Source organism: Argiope bruennichi, chromosome 10, assembly GCF_947563725.1.
Source record: "Argiope bruennichi chromosome 10, qqArgBrue1.1, whole genome shotgun sequence".
Classification (NCBI taxonomy): domain Eukaryota; kingdom Metazoa; phylum Arthropoda; class Arachnida; order Araneae; family Araneidae; genus Argiope; species Argiope bruennichi.
This window is the reverse complement of record NC_079160.1, coordinates 99,115,581-99,137,696: the sequence shown is the minus strand read 5'-3', so window position 1 is coordinate 99,137,696 and position 22,116 is coordinate 99,115,581. Positions and strand designations below refer to the sequence as shown.

The 22,116-nt window shown below is 34.2% G+C and overlaps 1 protein-coding gene across 1 annotated transcript; it reads left to right on the top strand.

Annotated features, from left to right (window-relative positions):
- Window positions 1–636: 636 nt before the first annotated feature.
- LOC129988949 (C-factor-like) lies at window positions 637–19,813 on the top strand. The gene is made up of 5 exons (XM_056097244.1): window positions 637–919; window positions 8,076–8,133; window positions 10,211–10,398; window positions 16,087–16,251; window positions 19,507–19,813. Exons 1-5 carry the CDS (start codon window positions 788–790, stop codon window positions 19,729–19,731), a joined length of 768 nt encoding a protein of 255 aa, XP_055953219.1. The 5' UTR covers window positions 637–787; the 3' UTR covers window positions 19,732–19,813.
- Window positions 19,814–22,116: the final 2,303 nt, after the last annotated feature.

Below are 22,116 nucleotides of genomic sequence, written 5' to 3'. Positions count from 1 at the left end.
CATGAATATGGTGTTTTTTTATTCAGAGATGTTCTGAAGCTTGAAAATTAGTCAAAATTTCAGTATCAATTTTTTTGAAAATTACAATATTCTCTCTTTGTACACTTCATATATGAGAATATAATAAGTCATTAACGTATAACTAAATCAAAAATGGTGAGTTGTATGAAACAAAATTAGCCAATTAATTAGAGGGCTCTGGATTCGCAAAATACTTAAATTTATTAATGCCAAGAAGTACATTTTTATTACTCTATCTAATCACGTTTCTTTTTTTTTTTTTTTTCGCCATCGTGTTCAGAAACAGATAGACGGATAGATTGATGAACATAATTTTAAAAAATTATTTTGTCGTTTTCAGGTAAGTCGGAGATTAGTAAATTCTCGAGGTCTAATTTTTCAACTATTGCAATACTTTCTCTTGTGAACACGAGAAAATAAAAAAAAAATTCCTATTGAGCCACCGCAAATTAGCCTTGTTGTAGTGAAAGAAATAAAAACGAACATGCCAAAACGAAAGGTTAAAACTATTTAATAGTAAGAACAATGTTTTACTATTTTTTATCTGTAGGAAATAATGTCATTCAAGGCCATAACAGCGGTGGCCTCGCTTCAGTTCAATCCAAATTTCTGTCATGATCACATCTGACGTCTGATACTGCTAACATCCACTTATCCTCTACTGAGTATAAACAAAGGATTCTATCAATTGAAAGAGTTTTATTTAAGGTTCCAAGAGCAACGAGTCGTATCTGGAAGGCAGAAAGTGATCGTTTTAGATTTAAAAATGGAAGCCGAAAGTGTCATGGTCACCGGTGCAAACCGTGGAATTGGTTTGGAATTTGTGAAGCAATTAGTAAAACTGCCAAAGCCACCGCGTCTCGTATTTGCCACATACAGGAATAAAAACACCATACAAGTAAGTGTTTTTTTTTTGGGGGGGGGGGGCGTGCGTCAAATAAAACTGAAATGTATAACTTCTTTTTTCCTTTAACTTTAGTGAGAAAGCATACAAACGAATGTGGCTGAAAAATGAACCAATATAATATATGTGAACTTGGTGTTAGATCCAAGTTTCAATTAGTTTGTGTTAAATATTGATAAAGAATAATATTTGACGAGAGCATTTTAAATTTTCTTACATGAAGTTTTATAATGAAAAATCATTCTAATCATCCCAAAATTCATTAACCAATAATTATGCTTAATTTAAAATGTTTTTATTATTTACCTCAATTATTTTTTAGCCGATTACATAAATAAAAGCGCATATGTATTTTACAAAATTACTAATATAAAACATTAAAATTAAATAAATCATTAAAATTTTAATTAAATTAAAAAGGAGTTGAAATTAAAATGACTTACTATTAAAAGAGGGGCTCACAGTAGGCACAAGCGTGGTCATGAGGTCAGGATTTCGAATAATTTCTAGCTTTTCCACTCCCCATAAATCAGGAAAAAAAACCTGTTTTGGAAATATTCGAATATGATAATAATATGATAACTAAACAGCGCCTTGAAATGAAAGAACTAGTGGAATGAAATTTGGCGTGCATTTCTAATATCAAAATTGCAGATCTTTATCCATTTTTTTGGCGAAATCTGTGTACTGAAAGTTTACCTAGCTGTTGCATGATAGCTGAAATTTTGCATTTTTTCCATCGTACATATTTGCCAAATTTTGTAACAAATAATTATAAATATATGTCGCATTTCAGATCAAATTTTGCAATTGTTTTTCTTAATGTTTCTGTATATCTAAATTTTAGTGTATGATTTTTGAATCAAATTTTATTTGTAAATAATTTTTATCGTATGCAAAAAAAATGTTTTTTGTATCCACTAAATCTTGTTTAATACAATAAATGTTATTTTATAGTATAAAATTTGGCCTTCACTAAAATTGTAAATATATGTTTGATCTTTGTGTTTGTGTGAGCATTAGTTTATGTGAGCATTAGTGAGCATGCAATTTAGGTTATATAATTATCTCTTTAATGCACTGAATTTCTTAAAGCTGTTAGAATGTGTGCTAACTTTTTCGATGTTTAATTCAATTGCAAGTAAGCATCTTATAACATAATTTGGTTCTCTTCCGTTAGACGGGCGCAAATGTCGCCAATTGTGAACCAATCGCGAATTTGGCGTAAGAAATTTGGAGGAATTATACATTATTTGGCGATTTTTCGCTTGTACCCGGCTAAATTTGAAGATGTATTTCGGACGTCTTTTTTTTCTGATAGATTGAAAACAAAAATTTGTTGCAGAATTACAATCACATACCAAACTTTAATTTACAATAATTACCAAATTTTATTTAACATTAAATTTTAATTAATTTAAGATTGACAAACGTTCAACCCCTTGACACATTTGAGTCCAAATTTGATACATATCTGCATTTCAGACTTCAAATCTGTGCACCAAATTTTATTCATTTACATTTCTTCGTTTTGTAGTTATGGTAACTTAAACAGGACAGTCGGACAGGCAGATTTCCTTGGAATGGATTAAGCTCAAGATTTCAAAATAATCTACAGATTTGGTTCAAAGACCGTAAGCAAAATTTCATTGGTCTAGCTCAAAGCATTTTTCAGTTGACATTTTATCAGATAGACAGAAGTAACTCCAAAAATTTGTTTTGACGGAGGACTGAAACGTTGAGATTCGTCAAATTATCGAGTTCGATTTTTTTTTTTTTTTTTTGATAATTACAATATTTTTTCTCTATTTCATATACGAGAATAAATGTTCCAATTTAGCAAATATTTTATATAAAACAGATCAAACCAGGATGAAGAAAAAAAAATCGTGGCTGTTCTGATTAATCTGGGGCTTCTAGTATTATAGCCGTGTAGGACCGAGTTAGCGTAGTGGTAAGCGGAGGATACCCGGTTCTACCGAAGAACTGTCGTGTAAGCGGGTCTGGGGCGCGGTAAATACGTCGGGCCCAAATGCCCTACCTCTGGTGTGGTGTGGAGGTTCTGAAATAGGGTGCCAGCTCAGGTGTCGCCATCAGTATCTGACCGCGGATCAAAATGACGAGGTCAGTCCCAAAATACCTTAGGAAAACGGGCTTTAAAAACAGGACGTTAATATAACTAAACCATTACAGCCGTGTAAAATTTTAAAACTATAAATGCTTTGATGAAATTTCTTGTTTGTTTGTTTGTTTCTTATGGCACTTGCCACTGACAAGCAAGCTGTTACGAAGACAGCGATTTAAGCCTGAGGGGGAACGTCTCTTATTTTTTATAGCAGCGCCAACTAGGGCCAAGAGTACGACTTTGCCACTCACGCATCACTCATTCGCTTGCACAACCCCTTTTTACAGGAGGGCACATTCACACATCTCACAGATAGAACAACAGAAGAACAACCATGCCCAAACCGGGACTCGAACCCGGGACGCCCAGATCACGGGGAAGACGCGCTACCCCTATGCCAGGACGCCGGCGGTGAAATTTCTAAATGTTGATAAGAAACCACCTCCTTCCATAATCTCGTGTACGTTATGTTTCTTATTTAGCTGTATCCTATATTAAAGGGAATAGTCGAATGTGTGTTTTATTTTTGACTATTTAAAGCCAGAATTAGCCGCAAATCTAAATACAAATCTCAAATTAAAATTAGATGGAAAAGCTTTCGAGTTAAAAGAAAACCTAGTTGCGTTTTTCACAGAATGCATTTGTAAAACGTAGCTATTCACGTTAAATCCGTCAGGGCCAAACATCCTACCACTAGTTTGGAAAGAGGGTGTGTGTGGCAGCTCAAGTCTCGTCCTCATCATCTAACAGCGGTTCAAAATGACGAGGTCCCGAATATCCCTAGTGTTGCTTTAAAACGAGACGTTAATTTAACTAACTAAGCTAAATTCGCGATCTTTACTAATGGTAAAGAACAATGTATGTGTGAGGGAGAGAGAAAAAGAAAGGGTAAGCATTGGCGCTCTTCGCGACATACCGTTAAGCGACCTACCTAAAGCGACAAGACTTGGTATATATGCACTTTGGAGGGTTGGAGTGTACAACTTCGAGCGATGTTTTAGAAATTTTAATTAAATAAAAATTTAGTCTAATTTTGTTTTTCAGCAATAATTCTCAAAAATTTTACAGCTGGAAAACGATTGTTACAACCATATTAAAATTCAATAATATTCTATTTAATGGTATCAATTTAACGATAGTTATCATGCATTTTTTTTTAATTTTGACAATTTTATGAAAATATATTTTTGACTAATTTTCTGCAATTGATTATTGGAAAGAAACTTAAATCATTTTCATTACTGTTTTCAATATTTCATACAAGATTTTTTTTTCTTTTGTTCATGTTTTAAGTTATGAAGATTCAATGAGAAAAAGTTGAGATTGTTCAGTGAGACGAAAAGAATTGTCGGACTCATCTTCCAAATTAAGTGTGCATGCAGAGCCTGCCTTTTCTATGAAAGGATCTGGGTGCAAGAAGCCATTTGGGACCCTAGAGGTTTTGCAAAGTAAAAATAATATTAATAATAATTTGAAAAAATTAAAATGAAATCTACAATCGCAAATTTCAAGTTTTCGTGTGAGAACATTATTATTTTTAAGTCATTATTTGTCTTAATTAATTTAAGTCATTAAACAGTTTAAACCGGTTTGAAACAATCAAGAGACTTCTCCATCGGTCTCTATCCCTCCCTCCATCTCTCTCTCTCTCTCTCTCTCTCTCTCTCTCTCTCTCTCTATATATATATATATATATATATATATATATATATATATATATATATATATGATATTTTAAGCTCTTAATTTATTCAAATTAATTTCGAAGATTTTATCTTCATTTAGCCCATCTTAACTTCATTCTAAAATATTCTCTTATTTCGTAATCCAATTCCAATTTCTTCTTCTTCTTCGGATATCTTCGGTTGCCCTTGAAAAGGTGTCAAAGGTCACCAGGTGCATTGAATTGACGCCTGGCCAGAAATCCTATCCAAGAAATCCAATTATATAAGACTAGTGATCATTTGTTCGTCCTTTTTTGCCTTCTGCTTTTGTGCCGCACTGCGCCTTCATGTAAATAATCATATTTGCGTCCCGAGAGAGGATAAAACGGAATTAAAAATACACCGTCTCGTCTATGTCTTCAACCTGCACTCTGCTTCAACCAAATATATATATATGTCATTTTTTTAAACTTTTATTTTCAATTTTTCTAGCTGGCAAACAAAGTTTTCAGCTCGACTGACTCCATCTATGATATCATAGTTCTACGCCAACCTTTTAAAAACGCATCTGTTGTCAAAGAAGCATACGTAATAATAAAGCAATGCTGGTAAAAGCAGGTAAAAAAAAGTATGTGCGATTAAAAGATGATGATGAAAATTGGCATTTATGCTTTATTCATTACCTACGCAATTTCGAGCTTCAAAATCCCCTAATAAAAATAACATCATGTTCTCACATGATAAAATTACAAATACGAACATATATTATTATTGCTTGTTTATTCAATGCATGATTTTTTTGGTTATTAATTTCTTTAGGAAAATGACAATTTTTTACAATTTCTTTTCCGATGCTTACTATAGAAAGTGCCTTAAGCGATTAAACAATATTAAATATTTTATAGTATGAATTATCAAAATAATACATGCAATTTCACCTAGTAGGTGACGTAAATAATCGTACTTTATGTTTATAATATGTTGCACACTTGCACTCAGCTGCAATATATGTTTAAACTTCCTATATTTCAAAACCCATCGGCGCCGCGATTATTCCAGTTAAACTTTTTCTTCTCTTTTTTCCCCCCCGCTATTACCGGACAGAATATTATTTTAGTTCTTGATCATGTTGGGGCTCCCTCAATCCCTCATTCGTCGCACCCCCCAAATGGCCGGCCCTGTGTGAATGTGTTTGTAATTGTTTTGAAAATATAAACAGGAAAAGTGTTTTTATTTTTTTTTAAATTCTGATTATCTTTTTTAAATTTTTTATTTTTGTGTTTTTTTTCTCCATCATCAGGCGAAATGTTTGTCTTCTAGAGTATCTGTTGAAATTCTTTGTTAAATCATGATCATGAACCAGAATGGTTTCTTCTTTGTACTGATGCTGAAGATAACAGAATGTCCGCGGGGTTGTATTCAGAATTTATTCACTTACTATCCGGAGAATTTTCAGAATTAAACTGAGCAAATATACGTTTTAGTCGCTTGATTTTTCTCGTGATACTGCAGCTTAAAGTTGGACAGCTGAAAACTAGCTGGTGAATAATTTTCAAAGTAGAAATTGATTGCACTTTGAAAAAGTTTAAGAAACCGATCCAAATGCTAAAATGAAAATGAAAAAGATCAGTGTATACAGATTTTAATAACATTTTCAAAAACATATTGTTACGGATTTCCCTCTATCACTATCAATCCGTGGGGTTCGTTTACTTGTGTGTATTTAGTGGTTGTGTGTGGTATGAACATAACACAACACAACGATCAGTCCTTTCAGTAGACGAATACACAACACGTTTATTGACACTACGACACACAGGACAGCACAAAGACGACAACTATATACAGCATAGAGAAGACAATTATCTTCAGCCGAGACGTGCACACAGCAGCACACAACAAGACCCTAGTGCTGACAGTAGCGCACTGCTTAGTTCAGCACTAGCTTGACTCCGTCGCTGCTCTGCTAATCTTTGGAAGACCCGTTGTTTACCGTCGATTCCGACTACAACCCCGGCAGCTGCAGACTGCCTCCTTTTATAGGTTTCATGAGGCGGGGCTAGAAACCTCTCAACCAATCAGGAACTTCCGAGGCGTATCTCGGTTCCCAATGGACGGATCGGGAAAATTCTCGAGGTTTCGGGTATAATCTATTTTGGCACCAAAGTCGCCAAATGGTCGCCAAGTTTGTCGCCAAGCTCTGGGACCTTCTACGCGACACCCGGACTCCGTCCAATACAGAGGACTGTAAAACAGTCTTTCTAATGATGGAACCAACTATGCTGAGAAGCAGCATCACAGATTCGTAACAATATATAAAAAGCATGCGTTGGTGTTATCACTTTACTTAGTCCTAGAGCATTTTACATAAAGAGAGGCAAATTATTTCGAATTTTGCAATTGATTTTATATTGTATGAATACAAAATTAATATTAATTCAAATATACATGCTAGAAATAAAATTTTTTATTCTAATACCAGTTACTCCCACTAGGGGGCACTTCAAAAATGAGGATGATGAGTTTCCAGTATGGTGGTTGGTTCTCGCGCTCCTGGTGGGGATTGGCTAACTCCCATCGATGACGGGACGTATTTCCCAAGGGAAGAGTTGTAATGTGGCCAATGATGGCCCTTAGGATTCAACCACAGTTCTCGTCAGTATTGCTGTCGCCGTGGTCCGGTTTTTCAGTTTTAACCGTGTTCTACCTGCGGGGCGGAGTGGTCAGTGATTAGTGATTCTAATATCAATTATTGCCAATATGTTAACAAATTAGTTATAAATCTACTAATCAATAAAAAAGAAACGTTTTAAATGAATGTACAAGTAATTTTCTTTCGAAATCTTAAAAAGTATTATAATTAATTCAACAGCCGATCATATAATTAGTCCTTACAATTACTGCTTCAATTTGTTATGTTTCGAAGGTATACGCCCCAAAAAGATAACAAATTGCAATATTTATTATTAATTGCTTCCTGCAGCAAATAAATGCTTACAAACAAATACTCACCATACATACAAAGATATTCTACTAATTTCATCCTTGAATGAAAGTGAAAATTCGAATAGAGAGAATTTCTAAACAAGTTCAGATTCAACCATTGGCGTTCGACTATAGATACTAATCATTCAATTAAGTTATTAGAATAGCTCTTTATTATTAAAAAAAATTAAACCAGGCAACACAGTAGACTTTTTTCAGGGAAGCCTTAGGAAGTTTGGAATTGATAAAGGAATTACTTTGTCTCACTCAGATTCCAAAACAATTTTCATTAGAATCATGAAAATATATTTTTAATAACAATATATTCTAATTTAAAACTATTTCTTAGTTAGTTAAATAATTTTTTTTGTTTCAGGATCTCAAAGACATACAAGAGAATTGCAAAGAAACGCAAGTTGTCTTAATACAAATGAGTAAGCCATGCTATTTTATTCACTAATCAGCGGGTTTATATAAAAGCATTCCAACTTGTAGTGTGTAGATTAGCTGCATGGAAAAGTTGTATATAATTCTCCAAATTGATAACAATCAACGGAAGACCTTCCTACGCAGAGATAACCAGAAATCATCAGAGAAATCAAGATTCTTAAGTGGTCCCCCCACCTCGAAAACAGAACATGACCTCAACTTTGACTGCAATAGAAAACTTCCCCTCCATTCTTGAAACCTTGGAAATACTAAGAAATCAAAGAAATACTCAAAGAATTCACAAAATTAATTGAAGCTGCAAAACTCGCAAAGAAAACGATCAAGAAGTAAGAGAAAAAGCTTATAATTCTCAATGCTCTGATGGACTAAATCCCCTCAAAACTAAAGACATCTCACTGCAATTACCCAGCTTCCTGATTGGTTATTTACGAACAATAGTTTATCCCTCACCTTCCCCTGGAAACCTTTATATCTCACCCTCCCCTACTCCCTGGACATACTGCTATCCTATTGGCTCCGACATCACTCCCACTCTCCCTCACCTGCCAAGCGAAATTTCTCCAGAAGATTCCGTTCAGTGCTTCTCCTACCACCATCACTAGCTGACGTTAATAGCTCATGTCAGTTTATGTTAAGCCATGCCTAATCAATAGCAAAGTTCGGAGGTAGCACCTCTCGGGCGGGTACTCCATCAAACATTGTCATCTAAGTGTGTGGATTCATCGGTTGACTGTACAATGGAAAAGTCCAATTAGTTCGATAAGAAATGACGATATTTTATTCTACTGAATACATTGTACCAAAACGCAACCACTGCATACATAAGAACAGTTTTTGCATTGAAGAACATTATGTAAATAGAAAATCAGTGTTAAACAAATATAATAGTTCAAAACGCCCAGAGAAAACTTCTTCAACGAGATACTTCTTTCAACCACTTTTCCCCGACTCGACTCTTACCCACTTGACGATTGATTGTCAGCTTTGTCTCTCGGCATTTTATAATTTCCATGAAGAGCAAAGAAGCGTCTAGAATAATAATAATCAAAACTCGATTCCGAACAAAGATATCACCAAGATTCTCGAATATTTTAAGTCTTTCATTTTTGACGCCCAAGGCGGTGATCATGGCCCATCATCCTATCTATAACTAACTTTTGCCGGCGTCCTGGCATAGGGGTAGCGCGTCTTCCCCGTGATCTGGGCGTCCCGGGTTCGAGTCCCGGTTTGGGCATGGTTGTTCTTCTGTTGTTCTATCTGTGAGATGTGTGAATGTGCGCTCCTGTAAAAAGGGGTTGTGCAAGCGAATGAGTGATGCGTGAGTGGCAAAGTCGTACTCTTGGCCCTAGTTGGCGCTGCTATAAAAAATGAGACGTTCCCCTCAGGCTTAACAGTGGGTCTGTCTTCGTAACAGCTGTCTTCGTAACAGTGGGCTTGTCAGTGGCCAGTGCCATAAGAAACAAACAACAACAACAACTAACTTTTTTACCAAGAGACTTATTGCACAGGAAAGAAAAATTACAAATATGTAAAGATACTAATGTAAACCTGCATATATAATTGAACGAATACTTTAGCTCGAGGTAGATGTAATAGGTAGAGGTATTATCGAAATTGTAAATATTTCGACACCTTCATTTCGATTGATTTAGACAAAAGTTTATCACATTTTTTTACTTTTGATTACAAAATCGTAACAAATTTAAATTATTTGAAGCCTTAACTTTTTACTTTTTTTGTATTATCATATATATGCAAAAATAAACCCTTTTCATTGTATCTTTTTTATTATTATTATCTACTAGGGACATGCTTTTATTTGAATCGTATAAACTCTTATGATAACCAACAAAACTCGTGTGGTATCTTGCTTGGCAAAATTTATATCTATCAAGAAAGCTGAAGAGCACTTCATTTTTACCTTCAATCTATAGGTTAAGTTTATTATTCGGAATTTTCAAATCCATTAAAACTAATATTGAATAAAAAATATCAGGCAGAAATCGTAACGTTGAATATCCAAATTTGGAAAATAAAACAGTTGCATATTTTTGTTCACAGATGTTTCGAACTGTAACGACATTGAAAAGGCCAAAAAGATCATAGAAGAAAAAGTTGGAGACGAAGGGCTCAGTCTTTTGATTAACAATGCAGGTACCGCGAGATACCTAGGTTTTCCCGAAATAACGGAGGAGGATATGCTGTTTCATTTCAACACTAATGCAGTTGGACCCGTCATGGTTTTAAAGGTAAGAATAAGATATCAAAAAAATTGAAATATGCTGTCGCGAATTTTAAGTTGTCATGAAAGAACATTATTGTTTAAAGACATATGGTATCAATCCGACAGCAAATCATGATGTTCGTACATGACTCATATATCGCAATCACCAACTTGTAGAAAATCGTTGGGTTTTGACCATCTCAAAATCAATCGAATTCTAAAGAATTTTTTCTCGAGGCCAGAATTTTTTTTACGTGAAAAACCAGTTTAAATCGTTTTTAAAGTCTCACGTGACTATCAGATTACGCATGGGTGGATATTTCGAAAAATGATAGGTTTTTTTTCCCCCATTTCAAAATCGTTCCTTCGAGCTCCAAAACTTTTTTTACTGGCTAAAAAAAATTATATAATTTTATATATATGTGCCTTTTGATACCTCCCCTCTCTATTTAGCTCTGATTCCAGTTTTCTTCTTTGTGCTTCTTTGGGCGATAGCTTCTTGCGACCCTGCCTTTTATTGGAGAAACAAGAGAATCGAATACATGGCGGATATTCGCGCCAAATTGTAATTTTTTTGACAATAAATCGCCAAATGTGACAACTTTCTGCATTATTTTCTAATAACCTTAAAAGCGGAAAAATTGATATCTCAAAAGCGATAAATCACCAATTTTCTGCTTGTGTTTTTTGTGGATTTAAAATCTGAAATCAAGACAACATCATGTTCTCCAATGATAAAAAAATCTCATTGAATCTAAAATAAGAATCAATTCTACGCATTATCATATATGAATATAGTGAAGGACAGGGGATTCTAATTCTAGTTGTTTTTTCTTTCAAATGCAATGAGGTTTCACTTAGCGGGCGAAATATGTTCCCGAATCTTACTAGCAATGCGAACATAGGTTAATAAAACAATTATTTCCATAGGAATCTATAAAAAAATAGAACAACGTTTCCCATTTCTTTACAAATACCCTAGCAAAAAAAAGAACGTCATTTATTCTTCATAAAGCACGCTGTTTTACAAGAAAATTGTCTAAAGACATTTATCATTAGCAGTGCATCAAAATTTATCGAAAATCAGACGCAGAATTATCCTTGCATGAATTTGTTGCACGTATAGCTACTGCCTTATCATGGTAACGAATCTTAACGTACGATACAATAATTTCCGATGCTTACACACAATGTAGCATCTCCCTTATTTCAATGGAAGATTGCTACTTTGTTAGGTTTATTATTTCTTCCTTTTCTGACCAAATCTCCTGCTCAGCTTTTTGCTGTAACACAGAATGCTGTTCAAAAAGTTCTTCGACAGTTCTGATTGTGTTTTCCTTCATCAATATCGTTGCTATTCTCCTCGACCTTCAAAATCTTGGCCAGAGACAAAATTTCATCGATTAAGACACCACAGGTACTTGCTCATACCCTTTGGAGTATACTTGCACATACCGTCCGAAGCGCTCTCTGGTCAAAGTGTCTTCCTGGTAAAGGGAAAGGATGAAAAAAAAATGAGCGTAAAAGTACCTAATGGGACAAAATCAAGATCAAAGAATGAAGAACTCCGCAAAAGTGCTCATCCTTTCGCATCCCACCCCTTAGTTATATATAGTAAGTATTCCCCCTTCAGTATCCCGAGAACCCTCCCCCTCCCCTGAGTAGTAATCTCGGGATATTGAAACGAACAGTATCTTTCGTCATACCAATGAACACTTTGGCTCAATCGTAACATTATGACTGTTGCCTTCTTCGAATCAAATTATGTTATTTCTAAACTAATAACCTAGGATTAAGCCATTCTCTCATTAACGTTATATTTCGATGCAAAATTTACATGGAATTCATAAGTATTTCAATTGTTCTTTAAATTTGTTGAATCATTATTACCCCACATTCCCAGAACAAAAGAGTTGATGTATTAAAGAAAAGAGAGAGAAAAAAAAAGAACTTACAGAGATAAGAATGAGTAACCATATTAGTTATGTTTTCGTCTGGGAAACATAACTGTTTATCTGAATAATTGATTATATGATTATCGACATGAGTGTCATCATGATCGAAGATCATGATGACACTCATGTCGATAGTGAAAAGGAATTGTCTCTTGAACAAAAATTTGAACATTATGACTGTTGCCTTCTTCGAATCAAATTATGTTATTTCTAAACTAATAACCTAGGATTAAGCCATTCTCTCATTAACGTTATATTTCGATGCAAAATTTACATGGAATTCATAAGTATTTCAATTGTTCTTTAAATTTGTTGAATCATTATTACCCCACATTCCCAGAACAAAAGAGTTGATGTATTAAAGAAAAGAGAGAGAAAAAAAAAGAACTTGCAGAGATAAGAATGAGTAACCATATTAGTTATGTTTTCGTCTGGGAAACATAACTGTTTATCTGAATAATTGATTATATAAAACAACCAGAGGGAGTTGTCTCTCCAAAACGTTCTCACATACTCTTTAATAAATTAGTCTTGCCAGAAAAGCCTTACAGAGCATTGGCGTCCAATAGTTACGAATTATTACCTTTTGGCATGAATTGAGATTTTTATTGAATCTATCGTGTCATCCTTGGCGATATTTTGGCGATTAACTCTTTCCTTGTGCTTAAAAATATCCAAACATCGAATTTGTGTTTTAGACGCGTTTTTCTGAACCAATCGAAAATAAAATTCGACTTGAAACTGCACTTGTAGTCACAAAATCCCATGCCAAATTTAATATATTTGAAGTCATTGCGTTTTTGAATCACACCTTTATATGTTTCCGAAAGGACAGATTGATAGACAATTAAATCCTTATTGTATTTGGTTCAAAGCTTGATTGGTATCTACACTATCGAAGTTAAATCGGTGTACTGAATTTCATCTAGCTAGCTCTCTTCATTTTGTATTTAACGTGTTAATTTACATTCGAACAGTCGGACTTTCTCTGCACAGAATTTGCTCAAAATTTGATAGAAATCTGTAAATTTGATGTAAAGAACATATACCACATTTCAGCCGTCTAGCTCAAAGCGTTTTTGAGTTATCTTTGTCACAGAGAGGAAGGAGTGAGGGACATGTTCTAAAAAATGTGTTTTTCGATCTCATGGAAGTCTGAAACTTGGATATTTGTCAAAATCTCGTGTCCGAATTTTTTGACGATTACTATACTTTCTCTATATTACGTATACGAGAAAGTAAAAGGAAGGAACATTTTTCAAAAACATAGAGAAATGAATACTGAGCAGTTTCTGATGTTCCCTATGATTGTATTTTCAACTCATGTGTCCCGAATGAAAACATAATACTTCCATGTTTTCCTTAAACAAACTGATTCAATAATATATAGTCAAAATATGTGGGCACGTATTAATGGTATTTTGAACAGAAATAAGGGGACATAACAGCAGAAAAGAAATGCTCTTGGGAATTAAATCAAGATTATCTGGAAGGAAATATTTTTAAAACCAAATTATGAATATAGGATGTGCGCAAAAGAATTTTTTTACTCTTTTATTCTGTTTTATCCGTTAATTCTGTTAATTCTTTTTTATCTGTCTGTCCAGCTGTCCGAATATAATTTAATACGATAACTACAAAACAAAGAGAACTAGATAGATAAACTCTGCACAGAACAAAGAGAACTAGATAGATAAACTCTGCACAGAACAAAGAGAACTAGATAGATAAACTGCAGAGAATTAACATCTACAGTCTAAACACTTATCAAATTTTGAGCCAAATACAGCAAGGGATTGACCGTCTGACGGACTGTAATTTTATAATCATATAGACGCGATAAATCAAAGACGCAATGACTAAAATATATCAAATTTGGTATTCGATTTTGGGACTACAGTTGTAGTTTTGAGTCAGATTTTTGTTTCATCGATTGAGAAAAACTCATCTAAAACACGAATTCGATTTTCGGAACTATTAACAGCATGCCAGGGATTAATCGTTAAATCATTTGCCAAAGATTAAACGACAGATTCAGTAAAAATGCCGAAGTTTAACGCAAAAGTTTAAAAGTAAAGTTAAACGTCAACGTTTAGAATTTCGTAACTATTGTATGCCATTGCTATGCAAGGTGTTCTCTGGAACAACAAATTTATCAGAGTATATGCGATAAAGTTTCGGGGAGACCATATGCACTGGTTTTGTTGTATGATCGTAGTACAATGTTGGCAAATGTTACGATAAACGAAATATAATTATTTTGAATATATGTAACTACAGTATTTGTTGCAATTAGGGATTGCATTACTGGTATACCGGGATACCGAATATCGGTGTTTTGAGCCATTTGTACAATTATGTAATACCGGTATTCACAAGTTTAAATACCGTTTTTTTTTCGGTATTTACCAGAAATTTTTTAAATTGTCTCCACTATATGTTCAGTGATCGCCAATGATGTGTGAAAGTGCTTAAATCTAAATTAGCGAAACTTGGATTATCCCTGAAAGAAGATATTAAATCCATAACGACTGTTGGAGGAACAGTTATGAAAAAAGTTGGAAAGTTGGGTGATGCAAATCTGCAATTGTGCTATGCTCATGGAATTCAATTGGGTGAAATAGATGTATTATACCAAAAAAATAAAGAACAGAAGGATCCAAATACTGTGGATACAGAAACTCCGGATTCCGACTTTGAAGAGAGTGATATTGACAATGAAGATAATGACAATTTAATTATTGAAGAAGATATTGCTAATGAGGATGAATTATTATCCCATCAAGAATTGCTTCCTATAATTTAAATTTCATGTTGCAGTCACTGAAAGAACTACACACATCACTATCCGAGAAATTATATATTACATTGAAAAATCGCACAGAAGAAAGGCATACAGAAATTGAAAATGTCTTACGTTATTTACATAATTAGAATTATTTTAAAAATGAAAATGAAAAAGAAGAAAAGGGACTAACCAATTCAAATCTGATCAAGTTTATAAAAAACTTTGTTAAAAATTCTTACCCACAAACCTATCCACATTCAGAAGAATTCGGAACAATAATCGAAGATCATGATGACAATAATGTCGATAGTGAAAAGGAATTGTCTCTTGAACAAAAATTTGAATAAGCGATAAATAAAAAAAATTCAGCAAACCAAAATACAATACAGAAATAAGCAATATCCAAAACCATCCGACGAGAAATCGATTTATTTGAATATGAGGAATTTAGAGGTAAATCCTTGGAAAAAGTATATCGCGCGTTGCTAAAAGTACCACCCACTAGCGTAGATGACGAAAGAGCGTTTTCGGTAGCTGGTCATTTTTGTACAAAATTACGGTCCAGGCTTAATGACAGTATAATAGGTGCATTATGTTTTTTAAGATCACATTTCAAAAATGTGTAACAGTACCACAGAATATATAGTGATATTTACACTTATTTCTATTTTAAATAAATAAGATGTTCCTTTACTTTTTTGTGGTTCTTTATATACTGTTATAATTTATAAGTTACAAATTATTTTTTGTAATATTTACACTCTCTAATAAAATTGGCAAATAAAACAAAGAAACACCCGCGTTTTCTTTCTGTTTCTAAAATTCCTAATACCGGTATTAAAACCGGTATCCCGGTATTAAGATTTAAAAAATACCGAATACCGGTATTGAACTTTTGGTCCGATATTGCAATCCTAGAGATTTTTATGAAAACTCTTTATTTTTATTCCTAATTCTTTTGTTATTTTAGACAATGCTTCCTCTTCTGCAAAAATCAGCAGCTCGGGATACCTCTGGCATGAAAGTTTCCAGATCAGCAGTCGTCAACATATCATCCTTGATGGGATCGATCACTGAACTCACTGATTCACATTCTAAAGAATGGCTCAATGTCCTTAGTTACAGGACTAGTAAGGTAACTAAATATGTGAAAATGGCTTCGCTCCTAAAAATCAAAGGGAGACTTTCTGCGTACGTGCTTGCTTGTTGTGTGTGTGTGTTTGCTACAGGACTAGTAAGATAACTAAATATTTGAAGACTGCTTCTTGACTAATATTGAAGGAGAGACTTTGTGTGCGTGAGTGTGTGCGTGCGTATGTATGCGTGTGTTTGGTACAGTACTATTATGTTAACTAAATATTTGAAGTCAACATCTTTACCAATAGTGGAGAGACTTTCTACGTGCTAGTGTTTTGGCTATTTGACCTAAAGCTGCCAAATTTGGCACATATTTACTTTGGAAGGTGGGAAACACTTATAAAATTACTATTGCACGAAAATGAATTTTGCACATTCTAAAACGCAAAAATTTGACTTTTTAATTGATATCAATTTAATAGTCGTACACATTTTCCCTGAATTTTGGTAGTCTTTTAAATTTATTCATTTATTTACACTTATGTCCAAAATTAAGGTCAAAAAAATGTTTTTCAGAGTAATTCTAAATGGATACCAATAAAATTTAAACAAATTATATTTTATGTATTGTGAAGGACCGGTAACACGATATTAACCTTTGTTGTGGGAAAAAATATTGTTTAGCATTAGTTTTTGAAGAACTACTGAAATTGGACCGTTTAGGCATTTGGGATTTGTATCTGCAATTTTGTGAATATTGTATTAATACAAAAAATTTAACCTGTTTCCAGTGAAAATGAGTTCTCATAATCGTTTAGACGATTCCTTGAGATGGAGAGCCGTTGGCAGGCTTAAAGCTGGGATGTCTCAAGCGGAGGTGGCTCGATGGTTACAAGTGGCACCAAAAGTGGTATTCAGGTTGTGGAATCAATTCTAAACAAGTGGTACTGTAACCAGGAAGGCTGGCCAAGGCCGTCACAGAGCAACGACCCCTCTAATACAGGATCGCAATTTGGCATTAAGCGCACGACGGCATAGGCAGACAACGGCTCCTCAACTTGCTCGTGACCTTGCTGCTGCGTCTGGAATAAGAATTTCCAGACAAACAGTATACAGACGTCTAGCAGAGAGGGCCCTTTATGCCCGGCGACCAGTTGAGTGCGTCCATTTGACTGCATCCAACAGAAAAGCCCGGTTCTTGTGGTGTCGAACACATCAATCTTGGGCACAGCAAGAATGGGGGCGTGTTCTTTTCAGTGATGAGTCGAGATTTACCACACAGAGTGACACTCGTCGAATCTTCATCTGGAGAGAGCGAGGAGCTCGATATCATCCCTCCTACGTAAAAGAAATCGACAGATTTGGTGGCAGAGGAATCCTTGTCTGGGGTAGCATAATGTTGGGCAGTCGTACACCACTGCACGTCTTCGATGCTGGTACTGTCAATGCACATCGCTATAGGGATGAGATCCTTGAAACCTATGTGAGGTTGTTCCGGGGGGCTTTTGGCCCAGACTTCATGTTTATGGATGAAACCGCGCTTTCACACATAGCCCAGATCTTTGATGATTTTCTTGAGGAAGAGGATATTCGACGCATGGACAGGCCCCCGAGGTCTCCGGATCTCAGTCCTATTGAACATGTTTGGGACGGTTTCGGAAGAGTCATTGCACAGCGTAACCCCTCTCCTAATACCCTCCAAGAGTTAAAAGCCGCGCTTTTGGAAGAATGGGCTTTGTTGCCCCAAGCATTTATTGACACCTTCATAAACAGTATGAAAGCTCGTTATGAAACCTGTACAGCAGTGCACGGTGGTCGCACTCCATATAAGACAGGCTTTTCCCGAGATAAATGCTTTATCTCTGATTCATAATGTAACACTTTTTGATATACCCTGTTTCTTAATCCCCAATTAAAATCTTTTCCATGTTGTTATGTGTCTATGTTCTTTCTTCCATTGTAGCGTACCTCTGTGCCAAATTTCGTGACCACTGTGAATAGTTTTTCATTTTTCGCATATTTTATGTTTGTGAGCTTAATTTTGGACATGAGTGTATTTTGACGAATTCCGGACAATAAATTACATTTCTATTTTGAAATTCAAACCATTTTCATTTTTTTTTATCAATATACAATTTTGCTAATGTTTTCAACAGTTGAAAATTCAAGACGAAAGATTCTGTTTAATATCTGTGTAGTTTACAAGACGAATAATTTATAATTTATTTTTTATTCATAATAAATTTTTAAATTTTCAGAATTTAAATTGTTATCCGAATTAATTAATCTAGTATAGAGATATAAAAGTTGTCTCAAAAACCTCGATCGCGGCTTTTTTTCCTTAAATATTGATTATAGACATATAATGTAAATTACAAAGTTGCATGAAAAAGGGTGTAAAATGTTATGAAATCGATTAAAATTTCCAGGGGATTAAACTTTAAAAAATGCAAAATTTAAATTTTTATACGGACCCCGTACAAAAAATTCCCAGTAAGTAAATTGTGCCCCATCCTCTAATAAGGTCATGTGCAAAATTTCAGAAATTTTTCACAAAACGTCTCAAAGATATGAATCTACATAAATGCTGACTTAAAACACTTTTCGATGCCTGGATATGAGCTAGCAAAGAGGAAAAAACATATCAGATGTTCGTGTTTTAGAGGTCGTACTCAAATTAACAATGAAAGTAATGATTAAATAAATAAATAATAATTTTGCAATTTATTGGTCCAAAAGTATTAAAAATTTGTAGAAATAATAACTTAAAGGAAAGATTACATAAGTTTTTTTACAAGTTCATTGACAGTGCTATTTTGAAGTTATATTCTGTAATTCATGATATAAAATTGTAAAATATTTTCCAGGAAGCATAGATTTTTAAATTTGTATTTAAAATTAAAGATATGAAGCATATTTTATTTCCTTATGATACATTACTGCGTCGCGTCATTTGCACTGAAACTGTAAACATTTAATTTGTGATTGAAAGATTAAGCTGCATTTTAGTGTGTGATTAACCCTTCACCAAGGCTCTCTCTACGATATTACAAGAGTGTTCGAGTAAGGTTTGGAGATACCACTCCTGTTGGTTTTGGTTAGATGTTTTCTGAAAATGTAAGAAAATGTGTTATACAATTTTTTAGCAATTTTCTTGTGCTTGTACGAAATTCTATAATTGTTTCTAATCTATAATTCTATAATTGTTTCTAATCTATAACTCTATAATTGTTTCTAATCTTAATGTTATAATTATTGTTAATCATCACCTTACAAAATAATCTGATACGAATTTTGATTTTTTTCCCCTTAGACTGCTCTAAATATGGCCATGCGAGTGATTGCCCTCACAATCAAGGGCCAAGGTATCCTGGTGGTGAACATGTGTCCCGGCTGGGTGAAGACGGACATGGGCACCGACCAGGCGACGTTGGAGCCCTCCGAGAGCATTTCTGCCATGCTAAAGACTTTCTCCAACTTGAACGAATCTCATCATGGAACTTTCCTGGACAGAAATGGAAATAGCATTCCATTTTGAAATATGGAGTTCAATGCTTCTCTTCTGTTTCAAAATAAGACGAATTCCAGTCAAAAAGTTAATTACATGGCTTAGGAAAATAAAATAGGATTTAAATTTTTGCAATAACTTTCTTTGTATCGTAAGGTTGAACTTGAGGAAATCTCATTCAATATCTGAGAATCCTTCTTAGGTGACAATTTCCACACCTTGTTAACGTCATCTGTAACTGTATGTGCATCTTTCAGCGAACAGGAGGTATACATAATGCATCTATATCTGTTAATCAGCACTATAAATTATAGTGCTGCTGCGACTTTTCGTCCACGCACACACACACACACACACACACACGCACACACACACACAGGAATAACTGAACTAACTTGCAGCTGCTGAGGTATATTCATTACCGATACTCAAACTAAAATTACCACTTGAAAACCTCTATATCACGCTGTACAAATAAAGTCCGTAAAATATTGTCACAAATATGAAATTGAAATAGCCTTTCGCCGAAAAGTTTTGCAAAACCTTTCGTCTGAAATATAAGTACACAAAACAGATATACAGGGTGTTTATAAAGTCCCGGACCCCTTTTGATGTTTAATAACTCGTAAAATAATAAAGATATAAACAAACTTATGGTATTTATTGATGGAATAACTCATATATTTTCCTTTTCAGGTTTGAATATCTTTACTTTTGTAAATATCGTCTGCACGTGTGGTTAATTTCAGATAATTTCATTTTCCAGTCTAAATATCTGTACTTTTCTAAATATTGTCTGATTATTAATTGCATTTTTCTCTCTTTTGTTTTTGGCAACTATTGCAATGTTATGTTTACTTTTGATGTGTTTGTTCTATGTAGTACTTTTGTATGTGATGTTTTATTCTAGCGGATATTAAGGAGAATGCATACACCACAAGAGAAAGCACAGATTTTATGGTGGTTCATAGAAATGAAATCGATAGTGCAAGCACTGAGAAATTTTAGAAGAATTTACCAAAAAGATCCTCCATCCAAAAACAGCATCTTGCGGTGGAAAAAGAATTTTCTAGAAATTGGAAGTATCGAAGATAAGAAACGTTCCAGACGTCCTTGCACAAGTGATTTTGATGTTGAGTGTGTCAGAGAGACATTTTTACACAATCCTAGAATATCTGTCAGATCAGCGGCAACGGAATTGGATATCCCAATTTCGACGGTGTACAAGGTTATTAAGAAAAAATTAATTCTGCATGCATACAAAGTTTAAATTGTTCAAGTTTTGGAACCGAACGATAGACCAAGGAGGATGGCCTTTGCAACAGATTTGCTAAGGAGGATAGAAGATGCTGCTGATTTTCTGAAGAGCATAATGTTCTCCGATGAAGCATCCTTTCATGTTTCTGGCATTGTTAATCGCCATAATGTGCGCAAATGGCTCTGTGGATGCCGACATGCTTGTCGCTACCTGGCGTGAAATTGACTATCGACTTGATATTCTCCGTGCGACGAAGGGGGCACACGTGGAAGTTCATTGACAAGGGTCATGAAACTTTTTGAGTCTATTTAACCATTTATGTTATTAATTTAAATCTATCTTTATTATTTTATGAGTTATTAAACATCAAAATGGGTCCGGGACTTTATAAACACCCTGTATAATTAATTAGTATTTTAAGCTTATTTTTTATCACATTCCAGAAATGTTGTATGTCTATCTGTATAGACCATATACCAAATTTCATCTGTCTGGATCAAAGTGCTTCTGAGTTATCTTTGTCACAGACAGACAGACGAACATTTTTCAAAAATGTGTTTTTTTAACTCAAAGAGATCTAAAAGGTGAAGATTCGTCAAAATCACCAGTTCGAATTTTTTGACTATTACTATACTTTCTCTGTACTAAGTATATGTAAAAGTAAAAATGATGAATCTCTAATATGTTGATGAATCGAAAACAACAAATATTTATATAAGATTTATTTGATTTGTAGTTTCAAGTTCAAATAGATTCATGGGTGCTTAATGCAGTCAATTTATATCCACGTAAGACATTTAAAAAAATGCGCCTCTCCTTTTAATAGTGTGATTCATGACGCATTTTGAAGAAATAAAAAAACACTACATTACAATGTAAAATAAGGGAACGTGCGTTTAGATGACATGCAGAGTTCACGATGATCATGTCACTACGATTTCCCGAATTGACTCCATTAAACATCATGTTTGGATGTGAAATGAAAATGCCGTTATACATCGAAATAATTTTAATATCCAGCCAGTGTATTGTTTAATAATCGGATTATTATTTCATTTTACATGCTTGTTAAGTTCAAATACAACGTAGTTATAACTGAAATTGTGAATAAATAAGTCATACATCTGACCTCCGACCCACCACGAAGGCACACGGAA

Excerpts from the sequence above, each read along its gene's own strand:
- LOC129988949 (XM_056097244.1), top strand. The coding sequence starts at position 788 with ATGGAAGCCGAAAGTGTCATGGTCACCGGTGCAAACCGTGGAATTGGT. Across the intron at positions 920-8,075 it reads GGAATAAAAACACCATACAA|GATCTCAAAGACATACAAGA; the intron begins GTAAGTGTTTTT and ends TTTTTGTTTCAG. Across the intron at positions 16,252-19,506 it reads TTAGTTACAGGACTAGTAAG|ACTGCTCTAAATATGGCCAT; the intron begins GTAACTAAATAT and ends TTTTCCCCTTAG.